Source organism: Lampetra fluviatilis, chromosome 71 (assembly GCF_964198595.1).
Source record: "Lampetra fluviatilis chromosome 71, kcLamFluv1.1, whole genome shotgun sequence".
NCBI classification, from domain to species: Eukaryota; Metazoa; Chordata; class Hyperoartia; order Petromyzontiformes; family Petromyzontidae; genus Lampetra; species Lampetra fluviatilis.
Window position 1 is genome coordinate 198,500 of NC_136345.1, and position 22,894 is coordinate 221,393.

At 50.3% G+C, this 22,894-nt stretch overlaps 1 protein-coding gene across 1 annotated transcript in view; it reads left to right on the plus strand.

Annotated features, from left to right (window-relative positions):
* The first annotated feature begins 9,305 nt into the window (after positions 1-9,305).
* Positions 9,306-22,894, plus strand: part of LOC144952957 (uncharacterized) — an 84,058-nt gene continuing 70,469 nt past the window's right edge. Inside the window, exons 1-2 of the mRNA XM_078883443.1 lie at positions 9,306-9,359; positions 9,450-9,555. Coding sequence (XP_078739569.1) covers positions 9,306-9,359; positions 9,450-9,555 — 160 coding nt within the window. The remainder of the gene's footprint in view (positions 9,360-9,449; positions 9,556-22,894) is intronic.

Sequence of the window (22,894 nt, forward strand, 5' to 3'; positions counted from 1 at the left end):
CACTCACACGCACCTCCACTAAACACACACATGCACCCCCACTAAACACTCACATGCACCCCAACTAAACACTCACACGCACCTCCACTAAACACACACATGCACCCCCACTAAACACGCACATGCACCTCCACTAAACACGCACATGCACCCCCACTAAACACTCACACGCACCCCCACTAAACACGCACATGCACCCCCACTAAACACGCACATGCACCTCCACTAAACACGCACATGCACCTCCACTAAACACTCACACGCACCTCCACTAAACACTCACATGCACCTCCACTAAACACTCACATGCACCCCCACTAAACACTCACATGCACCTCCACTAAACACGCACATGCACCCCCACTAAACACTCACATGCACCTCCACTAAACACGCACATGCACCCCCACTAAACACGCACATGCACCTCCACTAAACACGCACATGCACCTCCACTAAACACTCACACGCACCCCCACTAAACACTCACACGCACCTCCACTAAACACGCACATGCACCCCCACTAAACACTCACATGCACCCCCACTAAACACTCACATGCACCCCCACTAAACACGCACATGCACGCCCACTAAACACTCACATGCACCTCCACTAAACACACACATGCACCTCCACTAAACACACACATGCACCCCCACTAAACACTCACGTGCACCTCCACTAAACACTCACACGCACCTCCACTAAACACACACACGCACCCCCACTAAACACTCACATGCACCCCCACTAAACACTCACACGCACCTCCACTAAACACACACATGCACCCCCACTAAACACTCACATGCACCCCCACTAAACACTCACACGAACCTCCACTAAACACACACATGCACCCCCACTAAACACTCACATGCACCCCAACTAAACACTCACACGCACCTCCACTAAACACACACATGCACCCCCACTAAACACTCACATGCACCCCCACTAAACACTCACACGCACCTCCACTAAACACACACATGCACCCCCACTAAACACTCACATGCACCCCAACTAAACACTCATACGCACCTCCACTAAACACACACATGCACCCCAACTAAACACACACATGCACCTCCACTAAACACGCACATGCACCTCCACTAAACACTCACACGCACCTCCACTAAACACTCACATGCACGCCCACTAAACACGCACATGCACCCCCACTAAACACACACATGCACCTCCACTAAACACTCACACGCACCTCCACTAAACACTCACATGCACCTCCACTAAACACGCACATGCACCTCCACTAAACACTCACACGCACCTCCACTAAACACACACATGCACCCCCACTAAACACGCACATGCACCTCCACTAAACACGCACATGCACCTCCACTAAACACTCACACGCACCTCCACTAAACACTCACATGCACGCCCACTAAACACGCACATGCACCTCCACTAAACACACACATGCACCTCCACTAAACACTCACACGCACCTCCACTAAACACTCACATGCACGCCCACTAAACACGCACATGCACCTCCACTAAACACTCACATGCACCTCCACTAAACACGCACATGCACCTCCACTAAACACTCACACGCACCCCCACTAAACACTCACATGCACGTCCACTAAACACGCACATGCACCTCCACTAAACACGCACATGCACCCCCACTAAACACGCACATGCACCCCCACTAAACACGCACATACACCCCCACTAAACACTCACATGCACCCCCACTAAACACGCACATGCACCCCCACTAAACACGCACATGCACCCCCACTAAACACTCACATGCACCCCCACTAAACACGCACATGCACCTCCACTAAACACTCACATGCACGTCCACTAAACACGCACATGCACCCCCACTAAACACGCACATGCACCTCCACTAAACACTCACATGCACGTCCACTAAACACGCACATGCACCCCCACTAAACACTCACACACACCTCCACTAAACACTCACATGCACCCCCACTAAACACTCACATGCACCTCCACTAAACACTCACATGCACGTCCACTAAACACGCACATGCACGCCCACTAAACACTCACATGCACCTCCACTAAACACTCACATGCACGTCCACTAAACACGCACATGCACCTCCACTAAACACTCACATGCACCCCCACTAAACACTCACATGCACCTCCACTAAACACTCACATGCACGCCCACTAAACACGCACATGCACCTCCACTAAACACTCACATGCACCTCCACTAAACACGCACATGCACCTCCACTAAACACTCACACGCACCCCCACTAAACACTCACACGCACCTCCACTAAACACTCACATGCACCCCCACTAAACACTCACATGCACCCCCACTAAACACTCACATGCACCCCAACTAAACACTCACACGCACCTCCACTAAACACACACATGCACCCCCACTAAACACTCACATGCACCCCCACTAAACACTCACACGCACCTCCACTAAACACACACATGCACCCCCACTAAACACTCACATGCACCCCAACTAAACACTCACACGCACCTCCACTAAACACACACATGCACCCCAACAAAACACACACATGCACCTCCACTAAACACGCACATGCACCTCCACTAAACACTCACACGCACCTCCACTAAACACTCACATGCACGCCCACTAAACACGCACATGCACCCCCACTAAACACACACATGCACCTCCACTAAACACTCACACGCACCTCCACTAAACACTCACATGCACCTCCACTAAACACGCACATGCACCTCCACTAAACACTCACACGCACCTCCACTAAACACACACATGCACCCCCACTAAACACGCACATGCACCTCCACTAAACACGCACATGCACCTCCACTAAACACTCACACGCACCTCCACTAAACACTCACATGCACGCCCACTAAACACGCACATGCACCTCCACTAAACACACACATGCACCTCCACTAAACACTCACACGCACCTCCACTAAACACTCACATGCACGCCCACTAAACACGCACATGCACCTCCACTAAACACTCACATGCACCTCCACTAAACACGCACATGCACCTCCACTAACAACAACCGCCATTCGCCACTAAGTGGCGGTGACGTCACCACGACGCTTGTGCCAGGCCATGTGCACCTTGAGGCCACGTGAAGTGTCGAACGCCCGCTGGCAGGAGGTCACGGGGCAGACCCAGGTGCCACGGGTCGACTGACCGAGATGACCGAGATGACTGGCTGATGCACCACCTGTGCCCCCTACTGTGCCAACTTGCTGTGCTTTAGCCACCCGGCGCTCCGCTCGTTGTTGTGAGCGTCGCTCCTCCGCCCTCCGTTGTTGTTGGAGGGCGACTGCCTCCAACTGCCCAGTAGCGTCCTTCACGAGCCTCCTCCACTGAGGCCGATCTTGACACCGCTGGTACCAGTCATCGGCAAGTCCACTCAGCTCCACGTCCTCCTGTACCACATCACTCCATCTCTTCTCTAGCCCGTGCCGCGCCCGTTTAGCCCCCTCGATCCGGCCGAACAAAAGCTGTTTAGGCATGCGGTGGCTGGGCATGCGGGCTACATGACCCAGCCAACGCAGCCTTGCCTGCCGGAGGAGCTCACTGATGGGACTTTGCCCAGATCTTTCAAGGACTTGTGAGCTCCTCACACAATCCAGCCTGGTCAAACCCAGGATGGATCGTAGGCAGGCCAGCCTAAATGTTTCCAACCGGCGAAGATGCTCCACTAGGGGGGTCCACGTTTCGCAAGCGTAGAGAAGGGAGGGAATGACCGTGGCCGAGAAGACCTGAAGCTTCGTGCGGAGCGACAGACCAGGTAGCTTCCACACAGCGTTACGCAACCGATGAAAAGATATTGCCGCTCGACTGATTCGGAGTGAGACCTCTGCTGATAAACTGGAGCTGGTCATGAGCACACTGCCCAGGTATGGGAAACTCTCTACTCTCTCCACAACTGCCCCATCACCGATTGGGAGTTGTGGGGGCGGAGTGCCCGATGGTACAAAATACCCAGGCAGGTGCTTAGTTTTGGTGGGGCTGATGGTAAGGCCCCACCTCTTAGTGGCACACTCCAGCCTCAGCAGCAGCGTCTCCAACTCCTCTTCTGAATGAGCAGCTATTACCAAATCATCGGCATACATAACGTGGTTGACCAATAGGGAGCCATCCCTTGATCGCACCCGGGCGTCGATCAGCCTCCCATTATATCTGTACCAAATGGTAATTCCCCCGGTACAGCTATTGAAGGCTTCACGAACTACGCAGTCGAAATAGATGTTAAATAATGTGGGAGCCAGAGGACATCCCTGTCGCACCCCAAGGTGTACAGGGAAAGGCTCCGACTCCCGGCCACGTAGTTTTACCCGGGCCCGCTCACCATCATGAAGGTCCTTAATGATCGTGAGCAGAGGGTCAGGGACTCCGAAAGCACGAAGAACAACCCAGAGCCCAGTCCTACTGATGGTATCATAGGCCTTGACCAGGTCAATAAAGCAGAGATGTAGGTCTTTTTGGAATTCCCTACACCTCTGCTGTAGCAGACGGACAGAAAATATGGCATCTGTGCAGGACCGCCCTTTCCTGAAACCACATTGGGGCTCCGCAAGCCTCTCCTCAGCATGCCTAGCAAGGCGATGTTGAATAATCCTTGCCAGGACCTTACCCGGCACACTGAGGAGTGAGATGCCCCTGTAGTTGTTACAGTCTGTGCGGTCCCCCTTCTTAAAGAGGGGGACCACCAGGGCATCCTTCCAGTCCTGCGGAACCCGTCCAGTGGTCCAGACTGTTGTTATGATGTCATATAGGGCAGTCTGTGCACAAACGCCACCCTCCCTCAGCATTTCGCCTGGGAGATCATCTCTGCCCGGTGCCTTCCCTGGTCTCAGACTCCGGATCGCCCTCAGTACTTCCTCAACAGCCGGTACCTCAGCCAGCCACTCACAGGGGGTGACCTCTTCCAATATTTGAGGCACCGCAGCCTCAGCAGGGTTATCCCCACTTTGTGCCATGATGTTTTCCTGGCTGAGAGATTTTCCCTCCCCCAGGACCTCACAGAAATGCTCAGCAAATCTGCAAACCTGTTCCTGGGGGTCGGAGATTGGATCACCGTTTTTTCCTCTAATGATGGTAATAGGTGTGGCGCTGCAGGTTACTTTTTTGATGGAGTTAAATAGTGATTTGTGATCGCGGGCCACTGAGGCAGACTCCATCTCCTCAGCAACCCGCGACCACCACCCATCCTTACAGCGCCTTACGGCTCTCCGAACCTCCGAGCGAAGGCTGCGGTAAACCTCCTCATTCTCTGACGTGGGATGCTGTAGGCGATGAGAGTGGGCCTGTCGCTTTTTCTCAATTAACCTGAACACCTCCTCCGTCAGCCAGGGTTCCCGGGGAGGTCTGGACCGCGTACCCAAAGCAGCCATTGCAGCTGCATGAGTCACAGTCTTAAACCTCGCCTCCACTAAACACTCACACGCACCCCCACTAAACACTCACATGCACGTCCACTAAACACGCACATGCACCTCCACTAAACACGCACATGCACCCCCACTAAACACTCACATGCACCCCCACTAAACACATGCACCCCCACTAAACACTCACACGCACCCCCACTAAACACTCACACGCACCCTCACTAAACACTCACACGCACCCCCACTAAACACACACATGCACCCCCACTAAACACTCACACGCACCCCCACTGAACACTCACACGCACCCCCACTTAACACTCACATGCACCCCCACTAAACACTCACATGCACCCCCACTAAACACATGCACCCCTACTAAACACGCACATGCACCCCCACTAAACACTCACATGCACCCCCACTAAACACTCACACGCACCCCCACTAAACACTCACACGCACCCTCACTAAACACTCACATGCACCCCCACTAAACACACACATGCACCCCCACTAAACACTCACATGCACCCCCACTAAACACTCACATGCACCCCCACTAAACACTCACATGCACCCCCACTAAACACGCACATGCACCCCCACTTAACACGCACATGCACCCCCACTTAACACGCACATGCACCCCCACTAAACACTCACATGCACCCCCACTAAACACATGCACCCCTACTAAACACGCACATGCACCCCCACTAAACACTCACATGCACCCCCACTAAACACTCACACGCACCCCCACTAAACACTCACACGCACCCTCACTAAACACTCACATGCACCCCCACTAAACACACACATGCACCCCCACTAAACACTCACATGCACCCCCACTAAACACTCACATGCACCCCCACTAAACACTCACATGCACCCCCACTAAACACGCACATGCACCCCCACTTAACACGCACATGCACCCCCACTTAACACGCACATGCACCCCCACTAAACACTCACATGCACCCCCACTAAACACTCACATGCACCCCCACTAAACACACGCATGAACCCCCACTAAACACTCACATGCACCCCACTAAACACACGCACACGTTTATTTCAAAATCCGAAAAAGTCCATTCCCCGAGTGAACTCCATTGAGCTGAGACACGAAGAATTCCACAATCACACTCACTTATCCACAAAGACAAAGACCCCCCCCCCCCCCGTATAGCCTTAACAGACTGTTGGGGCAAGTGTTGTTAGCGAGCACCTCTGAGGGCCAGCACGGCACACGAGGGGGTGGGTGGTCAGCACCGGCCGGGGGTGGGGGACGTTGCGTGAGTGCGCAGAGTCATTAATTAGATCCCGACAGCTGTGAGCGCAGATTTAAAGTGTTACGTGATCGGCGCGGTTCGCGAGTGCAGGCGCGCTTGTTGTGGGGGGCGCACGTGTTGTGGGGGGCACGCGTGTTGTGGGGGGCGCACGTGTTGTGGGGGGCACGCGTGTAGTGGGGGGCGCGCGTGTTGTGGGGGGCGCGTGTAGTGGGGGGCGCACGTGTTGTAGGGGGCGCGCGTGTTGTGGGGGGCGCGTGTAGTGGGGGGCGCACGTGTTGTGGGGGGCGCACGCGCAATAACCGCCTAGGGCCTAGGCGGTGTCTGACAGGCGCTGGTGCGGGGGAGGCAGTCCCCCCCCCCGATCGGGGGGGGGGGGCGGTCCCCCCCCCGATCGGCGGGGGCCCGGGGGGCCCAGCGAGACGTGGCCGAGGAGGGGGCCGGGTGGAGGGGGCGGACTTCGCGCCCCGCCCACTCGCGGGGAGGGGGCATTAGCCCCCACAGCTGTGTCGGGTGGTGGTGGCGGGGTTAACGACACATTTAGATGTTTACGCGATCTATCCCAAAAGGCCTGTATCATGGACGACATTGGTCGCGAAAGCGTTAAACTCTCAAGACATTCGCCCTCTCAAGACCCGGCTCTCGTTATCTCGGTCTGACGTCATCGGCGCCCAAAGCAAGTGGGGAGGTGTCCCCCGCTCGTGACGTCATGTAACCACGTGCCTCCGCGTGACATCACTCCTGCTTCTTTCCTAAACCTTATTTGTGCACAGACACGCCAAAATCACTCCGACGATCACATTTGTATTATGTATCCCAGCGGTTCGTTGTGTCCGTCTTCAGCAGTAACTGTTCAGTGGCGGTGAGCGGGTGTCACACGCTAGTGACGTCATGTCACTTCCATCCCGCGCGTGACGTCCCGAGACCCCAGGAGCTGCAGCTCAGCGCGCCTCTCGCTGTGACCCAGGTGCGTGTTGGTGGTGGTTGTTGTTGTTGTTCTGATTGTTGTTGTTGGTCAGCCAGGTGAAGCCTCGCTTCTGCTTCCTCTCGCGGTGATATCGATTCTGAGTAGCAGCAGCAGCTACGGATCGATGTCCATGTTGTGATTGGTACAACGGCGGGGCCTAGCCATGCAGGGGCTTGCCTCCTGCCCTTGCCTGACGTTATCTCGCGTTCACTCTCTCTACGTGAGTGTCACTGTTAGTCTACAGCTGTCTCCTGTCTCGCTGTGTCTCTCTCTACGTAGTGTCACTGTTAGTCTACAGCTGTCTCCTGTCTCGCTGTGTCTCTACGTGAGTGTCACTGTTAGTCAGAGGTGGGACAAAGTCATTGTTATGCAAGTCACAAGTAAGTCTCAAGTCTTTGCTTTCGAGTCCCGAGTCAAGTCGAGTCAATGATGAGGCAAGTCCCAAGTCGAGTCAGAAGTCAAAGCCTGCAAGTCTCAAGTCGAGTCCAAAGTCCTACCATTTTTGTTTCGAGTCATTTCAAGTCCTCTTACCACAGAAATAAAATTTATACAAATCATGTATGTCTGTAAGATTTGTATTTATTTAAACCTCTTTTTATACAATGACATTAATCAAACAGTAAAAAACAGAAAATTTAATTTTCACAAAAAATGCTCTTATTTCAACAGCATATTGCACTAGAACAATGCACAGCAGCTTCAGTCCTGTATTGCATTGACCTCATATTCCAAAACAGTTTAACTTTCAAATAGACATGGGTTCTTTTAGCCTAAACTTTTTTAAACATGTCATCAATAAAATCCTCACTCCTCAAAATTATCACTTCTGAAAAACTGGACCAACCTGATAATATAATTGGAATGCCTCCATAGAGACTGGTGTGTATGAGAGAGAGAGAGCTGTGTGGACAGGTGATGAGCAGAGAGTGAGTGTGTGTGCGCATGCGTGCTGTGGACAGGTGGAGGGAGGCCCCTACACTGCATTGCATTTGCAAAAGATCAAATTGGCCAAAAGTCTGTCAGTCATTTGTGCACGATTGGGACGCAGAATGATGCCACCATGGCTGAAAACTCGCTCCACTGGAGCACTAGAAGCAGGCACTGCCAAGACTCGGATGGCTACTTGAAAGAGTGAAGGAAGAGTCTTACTGTTCAGTGCCCAGAACAAAAGGGCATTCTGTCCTTCTGCCATGTCAATGTAGTGACTTAGCTGTACTGCTGGTGGGGTCCCAACATCCCTTTTCTGCCTCTTATGGTATGCAGCAAACAGCCCTTCTCCTTCCATGTCCTCTAGTTCTTCTTCAGCAGGCACCGGCACAGGCACAGGTTGCTCCGTCTCTGCAGCATCTTTCAGGATCAATTCTAAAAAAACGTGTCACAACAGCAGAAACAAAAGCGCTCTTATTACCATTACTGATGTTGATGATACTGTGCAAGACTGAAAATTGTTATTATTGTTAAAGTCAGATTAATATCACATTAGATCCTAGATCAGATTAAGATCAAATTATTTTACGTTGCATTTAAGTTGCATTGCAAGTCAATAAGATTTACCTTTAACTCGTTGTGCCACCTCTGCCTTGATGTCAAGGTTGACCAGCACATGGGGCTCAATCCACAGCAGACAAAAGGCTGGATCCAAGGCAGCTGCTTTCAGGTAGACTGTGTCTGAAAAGGGGGCAGTGATCCCTTCTTGAGACTGGGCCATTTTCACATTAATGAAGATCCCAAGAAATCTTTTTTCCAGGGATGCCTGCAGACCTCTGACCAGGCCGCTCAGGAAACGAACTTGAGGCTTCAGCTTCACAAGATGGTGATTGAGGGACAAGACGGATGGAACAACTGCACTGATTGTAATGACTTTCTCCCCCTGTGTCAAATCAGTTGCTTCTCTGAACGGTTTCAAGATGTCCACCAACTCCTTCAGCAGATTCCACTCTCGTAGTGTGAATGACAGTTCTTTATGCCCGGCCTTCTCAAAAACTGCGCAGAGCTTTTGCTGATCACAATGAAGGACTGCTTTCACCTGCCGCAGTGTAGAATTCCACCTCGTGCTCACTGCAGCAGGGATGCCTCTGTGCTCCCCAAATTCACCATCGAATATGTCTTTAAACGTTGTGCTTGTGTGGAGCAGGGAGCTAAGTTTTGATAACTTGGAGAGAGAAGGACATGCCGCTTTTGTTTCTTTCAAACCGTCTCCCACCACCAGCTGCAATGTGTGTGCAAAACACTGCAGGCGCTGTTTCTTTGCCATAGCAGCATCGACGGTTTGCTGGTCTTCTAGGGTTAAGTCATGCCATAGCTCAGGATCATCAAGATTATCTCCAGCATCATCATCTTCCTCCTGTTCGCTGGGGAAGCAGACCGTAAATGCCTTGCGCATGTTAGCAGCATTGTCACTAATGATATAGTCCAATTTAGCTTTGATGTTGTATTCATCACATATTGCCTCAAATTGGTCACAGATGCGCTCCGCTGTGTGAGAGCCTTTGAAGCGGTTGCAGGCCAAGAGATTTGTCTTTAGCTGTACCCTCTCTGCATCTCTCTCCATCCAGTGCACAGTGACACCAAGGAATCCCCTCATCTTTCGATCAGACCAAATGTCCACAGTGACTGAAACATGGTCAGTGTTGCTCAATTGAGTTTTTAACTTTGAACGTCTCTCCTCAGCAAGGCTCTCTGTTTTTGTGGTCAGCGTTCGGCGACAGACTGGGGTATACTTGCTGTCCAGCACAGCCAGAAAGTGACGAAAGCTCTTATTTTCCACAATAGATAGAGGAAAATTGCAATCAATAATCAAGTCAGACAGTATCGCATTGGAGATGGCCTTCTGCTGTGGGTGGCTCATGCTGTAACGCCCTACACGAGTGTCCAGGAATTGTGAGATTGAAGGCTGTTGTGGTTCATCTACGATGCTTTTGTTCATCTGGTATTCTTCATACCTGTAACAGAAAAGAATATGAAACAGATGTCAGAAAATCCCTTATAGCCACACATGTTGTATTTGAAACTACTCTTTACTCATCAATGTTGTTGTGTTAATATTCATTGTCTATTGTACACTACGGTATACGATAATACATTTCAGTTTCAGTGTATGCAATATTAAGAATATTTTCACTGCTTCAAAAGTCATAAGAAAGCCCTTTCCTTCAAGAAACTGAAGTCATATGCTTTATAGCAGTGGTTTTCAAAGTGGGGACGGGGACCCCTGGGTGCCGCGAGGGGGTGCTAGGGGGGCCATGGCAAGTTGGCATGAAAAGTATAGCAAAACAAAATAATTGAATAAATTAAATAAGTAAAATAAACCAAATTAAACCCAAAATAAGCTAAACAATATCCCCATTAGTTAAGAACTGCACTATAATAATCTATTGCATCTCTGAACATTACTACTATAATCGTTATTATTTTATTATATACTGTATATATCCCAGTGGTGCGCTGCCTCACAGACCTAGACTACGGTAGCACGCTATGTCCATGCGCTGCCTGCTGTTTGGGCATGATATGAAAAGGGAAGGCTAATGGTGGATCTTCTGTGACTGTGTCATCATTTTCCTCTTTACAGTATATATGTCTTACTATGTTTCCTGTTGTACTTGGATGGGTTTAGGGATGCACCAACTCCATCGAGTTGTGAAAGGAGGTGCACAGAAAAAAGAGTGTGGCACGGCCCATGTCAGGGGGGCCTTGGCTGGAATCTACTGGTATATGGGGGGCCTTGTCATGGTAAAGTTTGGGAACCCCTGCTTTATAGTTCACTCTCTCCTGCACACCAGATTCCATGGTGCCTTGCTGCATCACACAGCAATTGCAGGTCTACTGCTGCCTCATTCATTGTTTAATTGTGATAGTTTATGTCTTCAGCGACAGTTCAGCTTAGTTGTGATTAACCAAAATTACATAAACGACCTCAATGAGGCAGCACACCAGCCACTCTGAAACTGAACGATTGAAAGAGTAAAACTGGAAGGCCTGTTTTTGTCTCATGTGTGTTGGAGAGACTGAGATATACATTTGTGTTTATCCGTCTAGCAGCAAGGTAGAAATGATACTTTAAAACGGACGTTGACATGATGTTGAAGAGGTTTTCCTTCTGAGTGTGCTACACTCATGTACCTCATATAATCAGGGTTCAAAAATCCCTATTTTTGTAAGCATTAACCAGCAAGGAAGACGTGCGTTTACTGTCTCGTTGATACAGTAAATATGCAGCAGCTAGTAAGTTACGGTACATCCGATAAGGTGCTTAGCATTCGTTCAAAACTTACCTTTCTTTGTGCAACTTCAGGTGTCGAACAAAGTTAGACGTTGTGGCAGCACCGTCTGTAATCTTCGACCCGCATGTTTTGCAAATTGCAACTCGTTTTTTGTCGACTACATCGTAATTTTTATAGCCAAACGAAACTATCTTCGGTATCATTTTGCCAACTGGCGCGTTGTTGCTTGTTGCGCTTCATTGGTTGTCTTGCAATGTGCCTGCTTAGATGCTGTCCAATCAAAACAACGTGGGACTACAGTGATTGGATGTCGTGCAGGCAGCGCGCGTGCTCTCTGCATGCATACAGGTGGTGCACATTTTTTTCACAGATGCAGATAAACTGAGAGCGGCGCGGCCGTGTGAACATTTTTTCCCCCAGTTTTCATGGGAAGTAGCAAGTCTTCTCGAGTCAAAAGGCGCAAGTCCAAGTGAAGTCACGAGTCATTGATGTTAAAGTCCAAGTCGAGTTGCAAGTCTTTGTACATTTTGTCGAGTCGAGTCTGAAGTCATCAAATTCATGACTCGAGTCTGACTCGAGTCCAAGTCACATGACTCGAGTCCACACCTCTGCTGTTAGTCTACAGCTGTCTCCTGTCTCGCTGAGTCTCTCTCTACGTGAGTGTCACTGTTAGTCTACAGCTGCCTCCTGTCTCGCTGTGTCTCTCTCTACGTGAGTGTCACTGTTAGTCTACAGCTGTCTCTTGTCTCGCTGTGTCTCTCTCTACGTGAGTGTCACTGTTAGTCTACAGCTGTCTCCTGTCTCGCTGAGTCTCTCTCTACGTGAGTGTCACTGTTAGTCTACAGCTGTCTCCTGTCTCGCTGTGTCTCTCTCTACGTAGTGTCACTGTTAGTCTACAGCTGTCTTCTGTCTCGCTGAGTCTCTCTCTACGTAGTGTCACTGTTAGTCTACAGCTGTCTCCTGTCTCGCTGTGTCTCTCTCTACGTGAGTGTCACTGTTAGTCTACAGCTGTCTTCTGTCTCGCTGAGTCTCTCTACGTGAGTGTCACTGTTAGTCTACAGCTGTCTCCTGTCTCGCTGTGTCTCTCTCTACGTAGTGTCACTGTTAGTCTACAGCTGTCTCCTGTCTCGCTTGGTCTCTCTCTACGTGAGTGTCACTGTTAGTCTACAGCTGTCTTCTGTCTCGCTGAGTCTCTCTCTACGTGAGTGTCACTGTTAGTCTACAGCTGTCTCCTGTCTCGCTGTGTCTCTCTCTACGTAGTGTCACTGTTAGTCTACAGCTGCCTCCTGTCTCGCTGTGTCTCTCTCTACGTCGTGTCACTGTTAGTCTACAGCTGCCTCCTGTCTCGCTGTGTCTCTCTCTACGTAGTGTCACTGTTAGTCTACAGCTGCCTCCTGTCTCGCTGTGACTCTCTACGTGAGTGTCACTGTTAGTCTACAGCTGTCTTCTGTCCCGCTGTGTCTCTCTACGTGAGTGTCACTGTTAGTCTACAGCTGTCTCCTGTCTCGCTGTGTCTCTCTACGTGAGTGTCACTGTTAGTCTACAGCTGTCTCCTGTCTCGCTGTGTCTCTCTACGTAGTGTCACTGTTAGTCTACAGCTGTCTTCTGTCCCGCTGTGTCTCTCTACGTGAGTGTCACTGTTAGTCTACAGCTGTCTCCTGTCTCGCTGTGTCTCTCTCTACGTGAATGTCACTGTTAGTCTACAGCTGTCTTCTGTCTCGCTGTGTCTCTCTACGTGAATGTCACTGTTAGTCTACAGCTGTCTCCTGTCTCGCTGTGTTTCTCTCTACGTAGTGTCACTGTTAGTCTACAGCTGTCTTCTGTCTCGCTGTGTCTCTCTACGTGAGTGTCACTGTTAGTCTACAGCTGTCTTCTGTCTCGCTGTGTCTCTTTACGTGAATGTCACTGTTAGTCTACAGCTGTCTCCTGTCTCGCTGTGTCTCTCTCTACGTGAATGTCACTGTTAGTCTACAGCTGTCTTCTGTCTCGCTGTGTCTCTCTACGTGAGTGTCACTGTTAGTCTACAGCTGTCTCTTGTCTCGCTGTGTCTCTCTCTACGTGAGTGTCACTGTTAGTCTACAGCTGTCTCCTGTCTCGCTGAGTCTCTCTCTACGTGAGTGTCACTGTTAGTCTACAGCTGTCTCCTGTCTCGCTGTGTCTCTCTCTACGTAGTGTCACTGTTAGTCTACAGCTGTCTTCTGTCTCGCTGAGTCTCTCTCTACGTAGTGTCACTGTTAGTCTACAGCTGTCTCCTGTCTCGCTGTGTCTCTCTCTACGTGAGTGTCACTGTTAGTCTACAGCTGTCTTCTGTCTCGCTGAGTCTCTCTACGTGAGTGTCACTGTTAGTCTACAGCTGTCTCCTGTCTCGCTGTGTCTCTCTCTACGTAGTGTCACTGTTAGTCTACAGCTGTCTCCTGTCTCGCTTGGTCTCTCTCTACGTGAGTGTCACTGTTAGTCTACAGCTGTCTTCTGTCTCGCTGAGTCTCTCTCTACGTGAGTGTCACTGTTAGTCTACAGCTGTCTCCTGTCTCGCTGTGTCTCTCTCTACGTAGTGTCACTGTTAGTCTACAGCTGCCTCCTGTCTCGCTGTGTCTCTCTCTACGTAGTGTCACTGTTAGTCTACAGCTGCCTCCTGTCTCGCTGTGTCTCTCTCTACGTAGTGTCACTGTTAGTCTACAGCTGCCTCCTGTCTCGCTGTGACTCTCTACGTGAGTGTCACTGTTAGTCTACAGCTGTCTTCTGTCCCGCTGTGTCTCTCTACGTGAGTGTCACTGTTAGTCTACAGCTGTCTCCTGTCTCGCTGTGTCTCTCTACGTGAGTGTCACTGTTAGTCTACAGCTGTCTCCTGTCTCGCTGTGTCTCTACGTAGTGTCACTGTTAGTCTACAGCTGTCTTCTGTCCCGCTGTGTCTCTCTACGTGAGTCACTGTTAGTCTACAGCTGTCTCCTGTCTCGCTGTGTCTCTCTCTACGTGAATGTCACTGTTAGTCTACAGCTGTCTTCTGTCTCGCTGTGTCTCTCTACGTGAATGTCACTGTTAGTCTACAGCTGTCTCCTGTCTCGCTGTGTTTCTCTCTACGTAGTGTCACTGTTAGTCTACAGCTGTCTCCTGTCTCGCTGTGTCTCTCTCTACGTAGTGTCACTGTTAGTCTACAGCTGTCTTCTGTCTCGCTGAGTCTCTCTCTACGTAGTGTCACTGTTAGTCTACAGCTGTCTCCTGTCTCGCTGTGTTTCTCTCTACGTGAATGTCACTGTTAGTCTACAGCTGTCTCCTGTCTCGCTGTGTCTCTCTCTACGTGAATGTCACGGTTAGTCTACAGCTGTCTCGCTGTGTCTCTCTACGTGAGTGTCACTGTTAGTCTACAGCTGCCTCCTGTCTCGCTGTGTCTCTCTACGTAGTGTCACTGTTAGTCTACAGCTGTCTCCTGTCTCGCTGTGTCTCTCTCTACGTGAGTGTCACTGTTAGTCTACAGCTGCCTCCTGTCTCGCTGAGTCTCTCTCTACGTGAGTGTCACTGTTAGTCTACAGCTGTCTCCTGTCTCGCTGTGTCTCTCTCTACGTGAATGTCACTGTTAGTCTACAGCTGTCTTCTGTCTCGCTGTGTCTCTCTACGTGAATGTCACTGTTAGTCTACAGCTGTCTCCTGTCTCGCTGTGTCTCTCTACGTAGTGTCACTGTTAGTCTACAGCTGTCTCCTGTCTCGCTGTGTCTCTCTCTACATAGTGTCACTGTTAGTCTACAGCTGTCTTCTGTCTCGCTGTGTCTCTCTCTACGTGAATGTCACTGTTAGTCTACAGCTGTCTTCTGTCCCGCTGTGTCTCTCTACGTGAGTGTCACTGTTAGTCTACAGCTGTCTTCTGTCTCGCTGTGTCTCTCTACGTGAATGTCACTGTTAGTCTACAGCTGTCTCCTGTCTCGCTGTGTCTCTCTACGTGAGTGTCACTGTTAGTCTACAGCTGTCTTCTGTCTCGCCGAGTCTCTCTCTACGTAGTGTCCCTGTTAGTCTACAGCTGTCTCCTGTCTTGCTGTGTCTCTCTACGTGAGTGTCACTGTTAGTCTACAGCTGTCTTCTGTCTCGCTGAGTCTCTCTCTACGTAGTGTCACTGTTAGTCTACAGCTGTCTCCTGTCTCGCTGTGTTTCTCTCTACGTGAATGTCACTGTTAGTCTACAGCTGTCTCCTGTCTCGATGTGTCTCTCTCTACGTGAGTGTCACTGTTAGACTACAGCTGTCTCCTGTCTCGCTGTGTCTCTCTACGTGAGTGTCACTGTTAGTCTACAGCTGTCTCCTGTCTCGCTGTGTCTCTCTACGTGAGTGTCACTGTTAGTCTACAGCTGTCTTCTGTCTCGCTGTGTCTCTCTCTACGTAGTGTCACTGTTAGTCTACAGCTGTCTTCTGTCTCGCTGAGTCTCTCTCTACGTGAGTGTCACTGTTAGTCTACAGCTGTCTCCTGTCTCTCTGTGTCTCTCTCTACGTAGTGTCACTGTTAGTCTACAGCTGCCTCCTGTCTCGCTGTGTCTCTCTCTACGTGAATGTCACTGTTAGTCTACAGCTGTCTCCTGTCTCGCTGTGTCTCTCTCTACGTGAGTATCACTGTTAGTCTACAGCTGTCTTCTGTCTCGCTGAGTCTCTCTCTACGTAGTGTCACTGTTAGTCTACAGCTGTCTCCTGTCTTGCTGTGTCTCTCTCTACGTAGTGTCACTGTTAGTCTACAGCTGTCTCCTGTCTCGCTGTGTCTCTCTCTACGTGAATGTCACGGTTAGTCTACAGCTGTCTCCTGTCTCGCTGTGTCTCTCTACGTGAGTGTCACTGTTAGTCTACAGCTGTCTCCTGTCTCGCTGTGTCTCTCTACGTGAGTGTCACTGTTAGTCTACAGCTGTCTCCTGTCTCGCTGTGTCTCTCTACGTGAGTGTCACTGTTAGTCTACAGCTGTCTCCTGTCTCGCTGTGTCTCTCTCTACGTAGTGTCACTGTTAGTCTACAGCTGTCTTCTGTCTCGCTGAGTCTCTCTCTACGTAGTGTCACTGTTAGTCTACAGCTGTCTCCTGTCTCGCTGTGTCTCTCTCTACGTAGTGTCACTGTTAGTCTACAGCTGCCTCCTGTCTCGCTGTGTCTCTACGTGAGTGTCACTGTTAGTCTACAGCTGCCTCCTGTCTCGCTGTGTCTCTCTCTACGTGAGTGTCACTGTTAGTCTACAGCTGTCTCCTGTTTGGCTGTGTCTCTCTACGTGAGTGTCACTGTTAGTCTACAGCTGTCTTCTGTCTCGCTGTGTCTCTCTACGTGAATGTCACTGTTAGTCTACAGCTGTCTCCTGTCTCGCTGTGTCTCTCTTTACGTGAATGTCACTGTTAGTCTACAGCTCTCTTCTGTCTCGCTGTGTCTCTCTACGTGAATGTCACTGTTAGTCTATAGCTGTCTCCTGTCTCGCTGTGTCTCTCTACGTAGTGTCACTGTTAGTCTACAGCTGTCTCCTGTCTCGCTGTGTCTCTCTCTACGTGAGTGTCACTGTTAGTCTACAGCTGTCTCCTGTCTCGCTGTGTCTCTCTACGTGAGTGTCACTGTTAGTCTACAGCTGTCTCCTGTCTCGCTGTGTCTCTCTACGTGAGTGTCACTGTTAGTCTACAGCTGTCTCCTGTCTCGCTGTGTCTCTCTACGTGAGTGTCACTGTTAGTCTACAGCTGTCTCCTGTCTCGCTGTGTCTCTCTACGTAGTGTCACTGTTAGTCTACAGCTGTCTCCTGTCTCGCTGTGTCTCTCTCTACGTGAATGTCACTGTTAGTCTACAGCTGTCTCCTGTCTCGCTGTGTCTCTCTACGTAGTGTCACTGTTAGTCTACAGCTGTCTCCTGTCTCGCTGTGTCTCTCTCTACGTAGTGTCACTGTTAGTCTACAGCTGTCTTCTGTCTCGCTGAGTCTCTCTCTGCGTAGTGTCACTGTTAGTCTACAGCTGTCTCCTGTCTCGCTGTGTTTCTCTCTACGTGAATGTCACTGTTAGTCTACAGCTGTCTCCTGTCTCGCTGTGTCTCTCTCTACGTGAATGTCACGGTTAGTCTACAGCTGTCTCGCTGTGTCTCTCTACGTGAGTGTCACTGTTAGTCTACAGCTGCCTCCTGTCTCGCTGTGTCTCTCTACGTAGTGTCACTGTTAGTCTACAGCTGTCTCCTGTCTCGCTGTGTCTCTCTCTACGTGAGTGTCACTGTTAGTCTACAGCTGCCTCCTGTCTCGCTGAGTCTTTCTCTACGTGAGTGTCACTGTTATTCTACAGCTGTCTCCTGTCTCGCTGTGTCTCTCTCTACGTGAATGTCACTGTTAGTCTACAGCTGTCTTCTGTCTCGCTGTGTCTCTCTACGTGAATGTCACTGTTAGTCTACAGCTGTCTCCTGTCTCGCTGTGTCTCTCTACGTAGTGTCACTGTTAGTCTACAGCTGTCTCCTGTCTCGCTGTGTCTCTCTCTACATAGTGTCACTGTTAGTCTACAGCTGTCTTCTGTCTCGCTGTGTCTCTCTCTACGTGAATGTCACTGTTAGTCTACAGCTGTCTTCTGTCCCGCTGTGTCTCTCTACGTGAGTGTCACTGTTAGTCTACAGCTGTCTTCTGTCTCGCTGTGTCTCTCTACGTGAATGTCACTGTTAGTCTACAGCTGTCTCCTGTCTCGCTGTGTCTCTCTACGTGAGTGTCACTGTTAGTCTACAGCTGTATTCTGTCTCGCCGAGTCTCTCTCTACGTAGTGTCACTGTTAGTCTACAGCTGTCTCCTGTCTTGCTGTGTCTCTCTACGTGAGTGTCACTGTTAGTCTACAGCTGTCTTCTGTCTCGCTGAGTCTCTCTCTACGTGAATGTCACTGTTAGTCTACAGCTGTCTCCTGTCTTGCTGTGTCTCTCTACGTGAGTGTCACTGTTAGTCTACAGCTGTCTCCTGTCTCGCTGTGTTTCTCTCTACGTGAATGTCACTGTTAGTCTACAGCTGTCTCCTGTCTCGATGTGTCTCTCTCTACGTGAGTGTCACTGTTAGACTACAGCTGTCTCCTGTCTCGCTGTGTCTCTCTACGTGAGTGTCACTGTTAGTCTACAGCTGTCTCCTGTCTCGCTGTGTCTCTCTACGTGAGTGTCACTGTTAGTCTACAGCTGTCTCCTGTCTCGCTGTGTCTCTCTACGTGAGTGTCACTGTTAGTCTACAGCTGTCTCCTGTCTCGCTGTGTCTCTCTACGTGAGTGTCACTGTTAGTCTACAGCTGTCTTCTGTCTCGCTGAGTCTCTCTCTACGTGAGTGTCACTGTTAGTCTACAGCTGTCTCCTGTCTCTCTGTGTCTCTCTCTACGTAGTGTCACTGTTAGTCTACAGCTGCCTCCTGTCTCGCTGTGTCTCTCTCTACGTGAATGTCACTGTTAGTCTACAGCTGTCTCCTGTCTCGCTGTGTCTCTCTCTACGTGAGTATCACTGTTAGTCTACAGCTGTCTTCTGTCTCGCTGAGTCTCTCTCTACGTAGTGTCACTGTTAGTCTACAGCTGTCTCCTGTCTTGCTGTGTCTCTCTCTACGTAGTGTCACTGTTAGTCTACAGCTGTCTCCTGTCTCGCTGTGTCTCTCTCTACGTGAATGTCACGGTTAGTCTACAGCTGTCTCCTGTCTCGTTGTGTCTCTCTACGTGAGTGTCACTGTTAGTCTACAGCTGTCTCCTGTCTCGCTGTGTCTCTCTACGTGAGTGTCACTGTTAGTCTACAGCTGTCTCCTGTCTCGCTGTGTCTCTCTACGTGAGTGTCACTGTTAGTCTACAGCTGTCTCCTGTCTCGCTGTGTCTCTCTCTACGTAGTGTCACTGTTAGTCTACAGCTGTCTTCTGTCTCGCTGAGTCTCTCTCTACGTAGTGTCACTGTTAGTCTACAGCTGCCTCCTGTCTCGCTGTGTCTCTACGTGAGTGTCACTGTTAGTCTACAGCTGCCTCCTGTCTTGCTGTGTCTCTCTCTACGTGAGTGTCACTGTTAGTCTACAGCTGTCTCCTGTTTGGCTGTGTCTCTCTACGTGAGTGTCACTGTTAGTCTACAGCTGTCTTCTGTCTCGCTGTGTCTCTCTACGTGAATGTCACTGTTAGTCTACAGCTGTCTCCTGTCTCGCTGTGTCTCTCTACGTAGTGTCACTGTTAGTCTACAGCTGTCTCCTGTCTCGCTGTGTCTCTCTCTACGTGAGTGTCACTGTTAGTCTACAGCTGTCTCCTGTCTCGCTGTGTCTCTCTACGTAGTGTCACTGTTAGTCTACAGCTGTCTCCTGTCTCGCTGTGTCTCTCTCTACGTAGTGTCACTGTTAGTCTACAGCTGTCTTCTGTCTCGCTGAGTCTCTCTCTACGTAGTGTCACTGTTAGTCTACAGCTGTCTCCTGTCTCGCTGTGTTTCTCTCTACATGAATGTCACTGTTAGTCTACAGCTGTCTCCTGTCTCGCTGTGTCTCTCTCTACGTGAATGTCACGGTTAGTCTACAGCTGTCTCGCTGTGTCTCTCTACGTGAGTGTCACTGTTAGTCTACAGCTGCCTCCTGTCTCGCTGTGTCTCTCTATGTAGTGTCACTGTTAGTCTACAGCTGTCTCCTGTCTCGCTGTGTCTCTCTCTACGTGAGTGTCACTGTTAGTCTACAGCTGCCTCCTGTCTCGCTGAGTCTCTCTCTACGTGAGTGTCACTGTTAGTCTACAGCTGTCTCCTGTCTCGCTGTGTCTCTCTCTACGTGAATGTCACTGTTAGTCTACAGCTGTCTTCTGTCTCGCTGTGTCTCTCTACGTGAATGTCACTGTTAGTCTACAGCTGTCTCCTGTCTCGCTGTGTCTCTCTACGTAGTGTCACTGTTAGTCTACAGCTGTCTCCTGTCTCGCTGTGTCTCTCTCTACATAGTGTCACTGTTAGTCTACAGCTGTCTTCTGTCTCGCTGTGTCTCTCTCTACGTGAATGTCACTGTTAGTCTACAGCTGTCTTCTGTCCCGCTGTGTCTCTCTACGTGAGTGTCACTGTTAGTCTACAGCTGTCTTCTGTCTCGCTGTGTCTCTCTACGTGAATGTCACTGTTAGTCTACAGCTGTCTCCTGTCTCGCTGTGTCTCTCTACGTGAGTGTCACTGTTAGTCTACAGCTGTATTCTGTCTCGCCGAGTCTCTCTCTACGTAGTGTCACTGTTAGTCTACAGCTGTCTCCTGTCTTGCTGTGTCTCTCTACGTGAGTGTCACTGTTAGTCTACAGCTGTCTCCTGTCTCGCTGTGTCTCTCTACGTAGTGTCACTGTTAGTCTACAGCTGTCTCCTGTCTCGCTGTGTCTCTCTCTACGTGAATGTCACTGTTAGTCTACAGCTGTCTCCTGTCTCGCTGTGTCTCTCTACGTAGTGTCACTGTTAGTCTACAGCTGTCTCCTGTCTCGCTGTGTCTCTCTCTACGTAGTGTCACTGTTAGTCTACAGCTGTCTTCTGTCTCGCTGAGTCTCTCTCTACGTAGTGTCACTGTTAGTCTACAGCTGTCTCCTGTCTCGCTGTGTTTCTCTCTACGTGAATGTCACTGTTAGTCTACAGCTGTCTCCTGTCTCGCTGTGTCTCTCTCTACGTGAATGTCACGGTTAGTCTACAGCTGTCTCGCTGTGTCTCTCTACGTGAGTGTCACTGTTAGTCTACAGCTGCCTCCTGTCTCGCTGTGTCTCTCTACGTAGTGTCACTGTTAGTCTACAGCTGTCTCCTGTCTCGCTGTGTCTCTCTCTACGTGAGTGTCACTGTTAGTCTACAGCTGCCTCCTGTCTCGCTGAGTCTCTCTCTACGTGAGTGTCACTGTTAGTCTACAGCTGTCTCCTGTCTCGCTGTGTCTCTCTCTACGTGAATGTCACTGTTAGTCTACAGCTGTCTTCTGTCTCGCTGTGTCTCTCTACGTGAATGTCACTGTTAGTCTACAGCTGTCTCCTGTCTCGCTGTGTCTCTCTACGTAGTGTCACTGTTAGTCTACAGCTGTCTCCTGTCTCGCTGTGTCTCTCTCTACATAGTGTCACTGTTAGTCTACAGCTGTCTTCTGTCTCGCTGTGTCTCTCTCTACGTGAATGTCACTGTTAGTCTACAGCTGTCTTCTGTCCCGCTGTGTCTCTCTACGTGAGTGTCACTGTTAGTCTACAGCTGTCTTCTGTCTCGCTGTGTCTCTCTACGTGAATGTCACTGTTAGTCTACAGCTGTCTCCTGTCTCGCTGTGTCTCTCTACGTGAGTGTCACTGTTAGTCTACAGCTGTATTCTGTCTCGCCGAGTCTCTCTCTACGTAGTGTCACTGTTAGTCTACAGCTGTCTCCTGTCTTGCTGTGTCTCTCTACGTGAGTGTCACTGTTAGTCTACAGCTGTCTTCTGTCTCGCTGAGTCTCTCTCTACGTAGTGTCACTGTTAGTCTACAGCTGTCTCCTGTCTCGCTGTGTTTCTCTCTACGTGAATGTCACTGTTAGTCTACAGCTGTCTCCTGTCTCGATGTGTCTCTCTCTACGTGAGTGTCACTGTTAGACTACAGCTGTCTCCTGTCTCGCTGTGTCTCTCTACGTGAGTGTCACTGTTAGTCTACAGCTGTCTCCTGTCTCGCTGTGTCTCTCTACGTGAGTGTCACTGTTAGTCTACAGCTGTCTCCTGTCTCGCTGTGTCTCTCTACGTGAGTGTCACTGTTAGTCTACAGCTGTCTTCTGTCTCGCTGAGTCTCTCTCTACGTGAGTGTCACTGTTAGTCTACAGCTGTTTCCTGTCTCTCTGTGTCTCTCTCTACGTAGTGTCACTGTTAGTCTACAGCTGCCTCCTGTCTCGCTGTGTCTCTCTCTACGTGAATGTCACTGTTAGTCTACAGCTGTCTCCTGTCTCGCTGTGTCTCTCTCTACGTGAGTATCACTGTTAGTCTACAGCTGTCTTCTGTCTCGCTGAGTCTCTCTCTACGTAGTGTCACTGTTAGTCTACAGCTGTCTCCTGTCTTGCTGTGTCTCTCTCTACGTAGTGTCACTGTTAG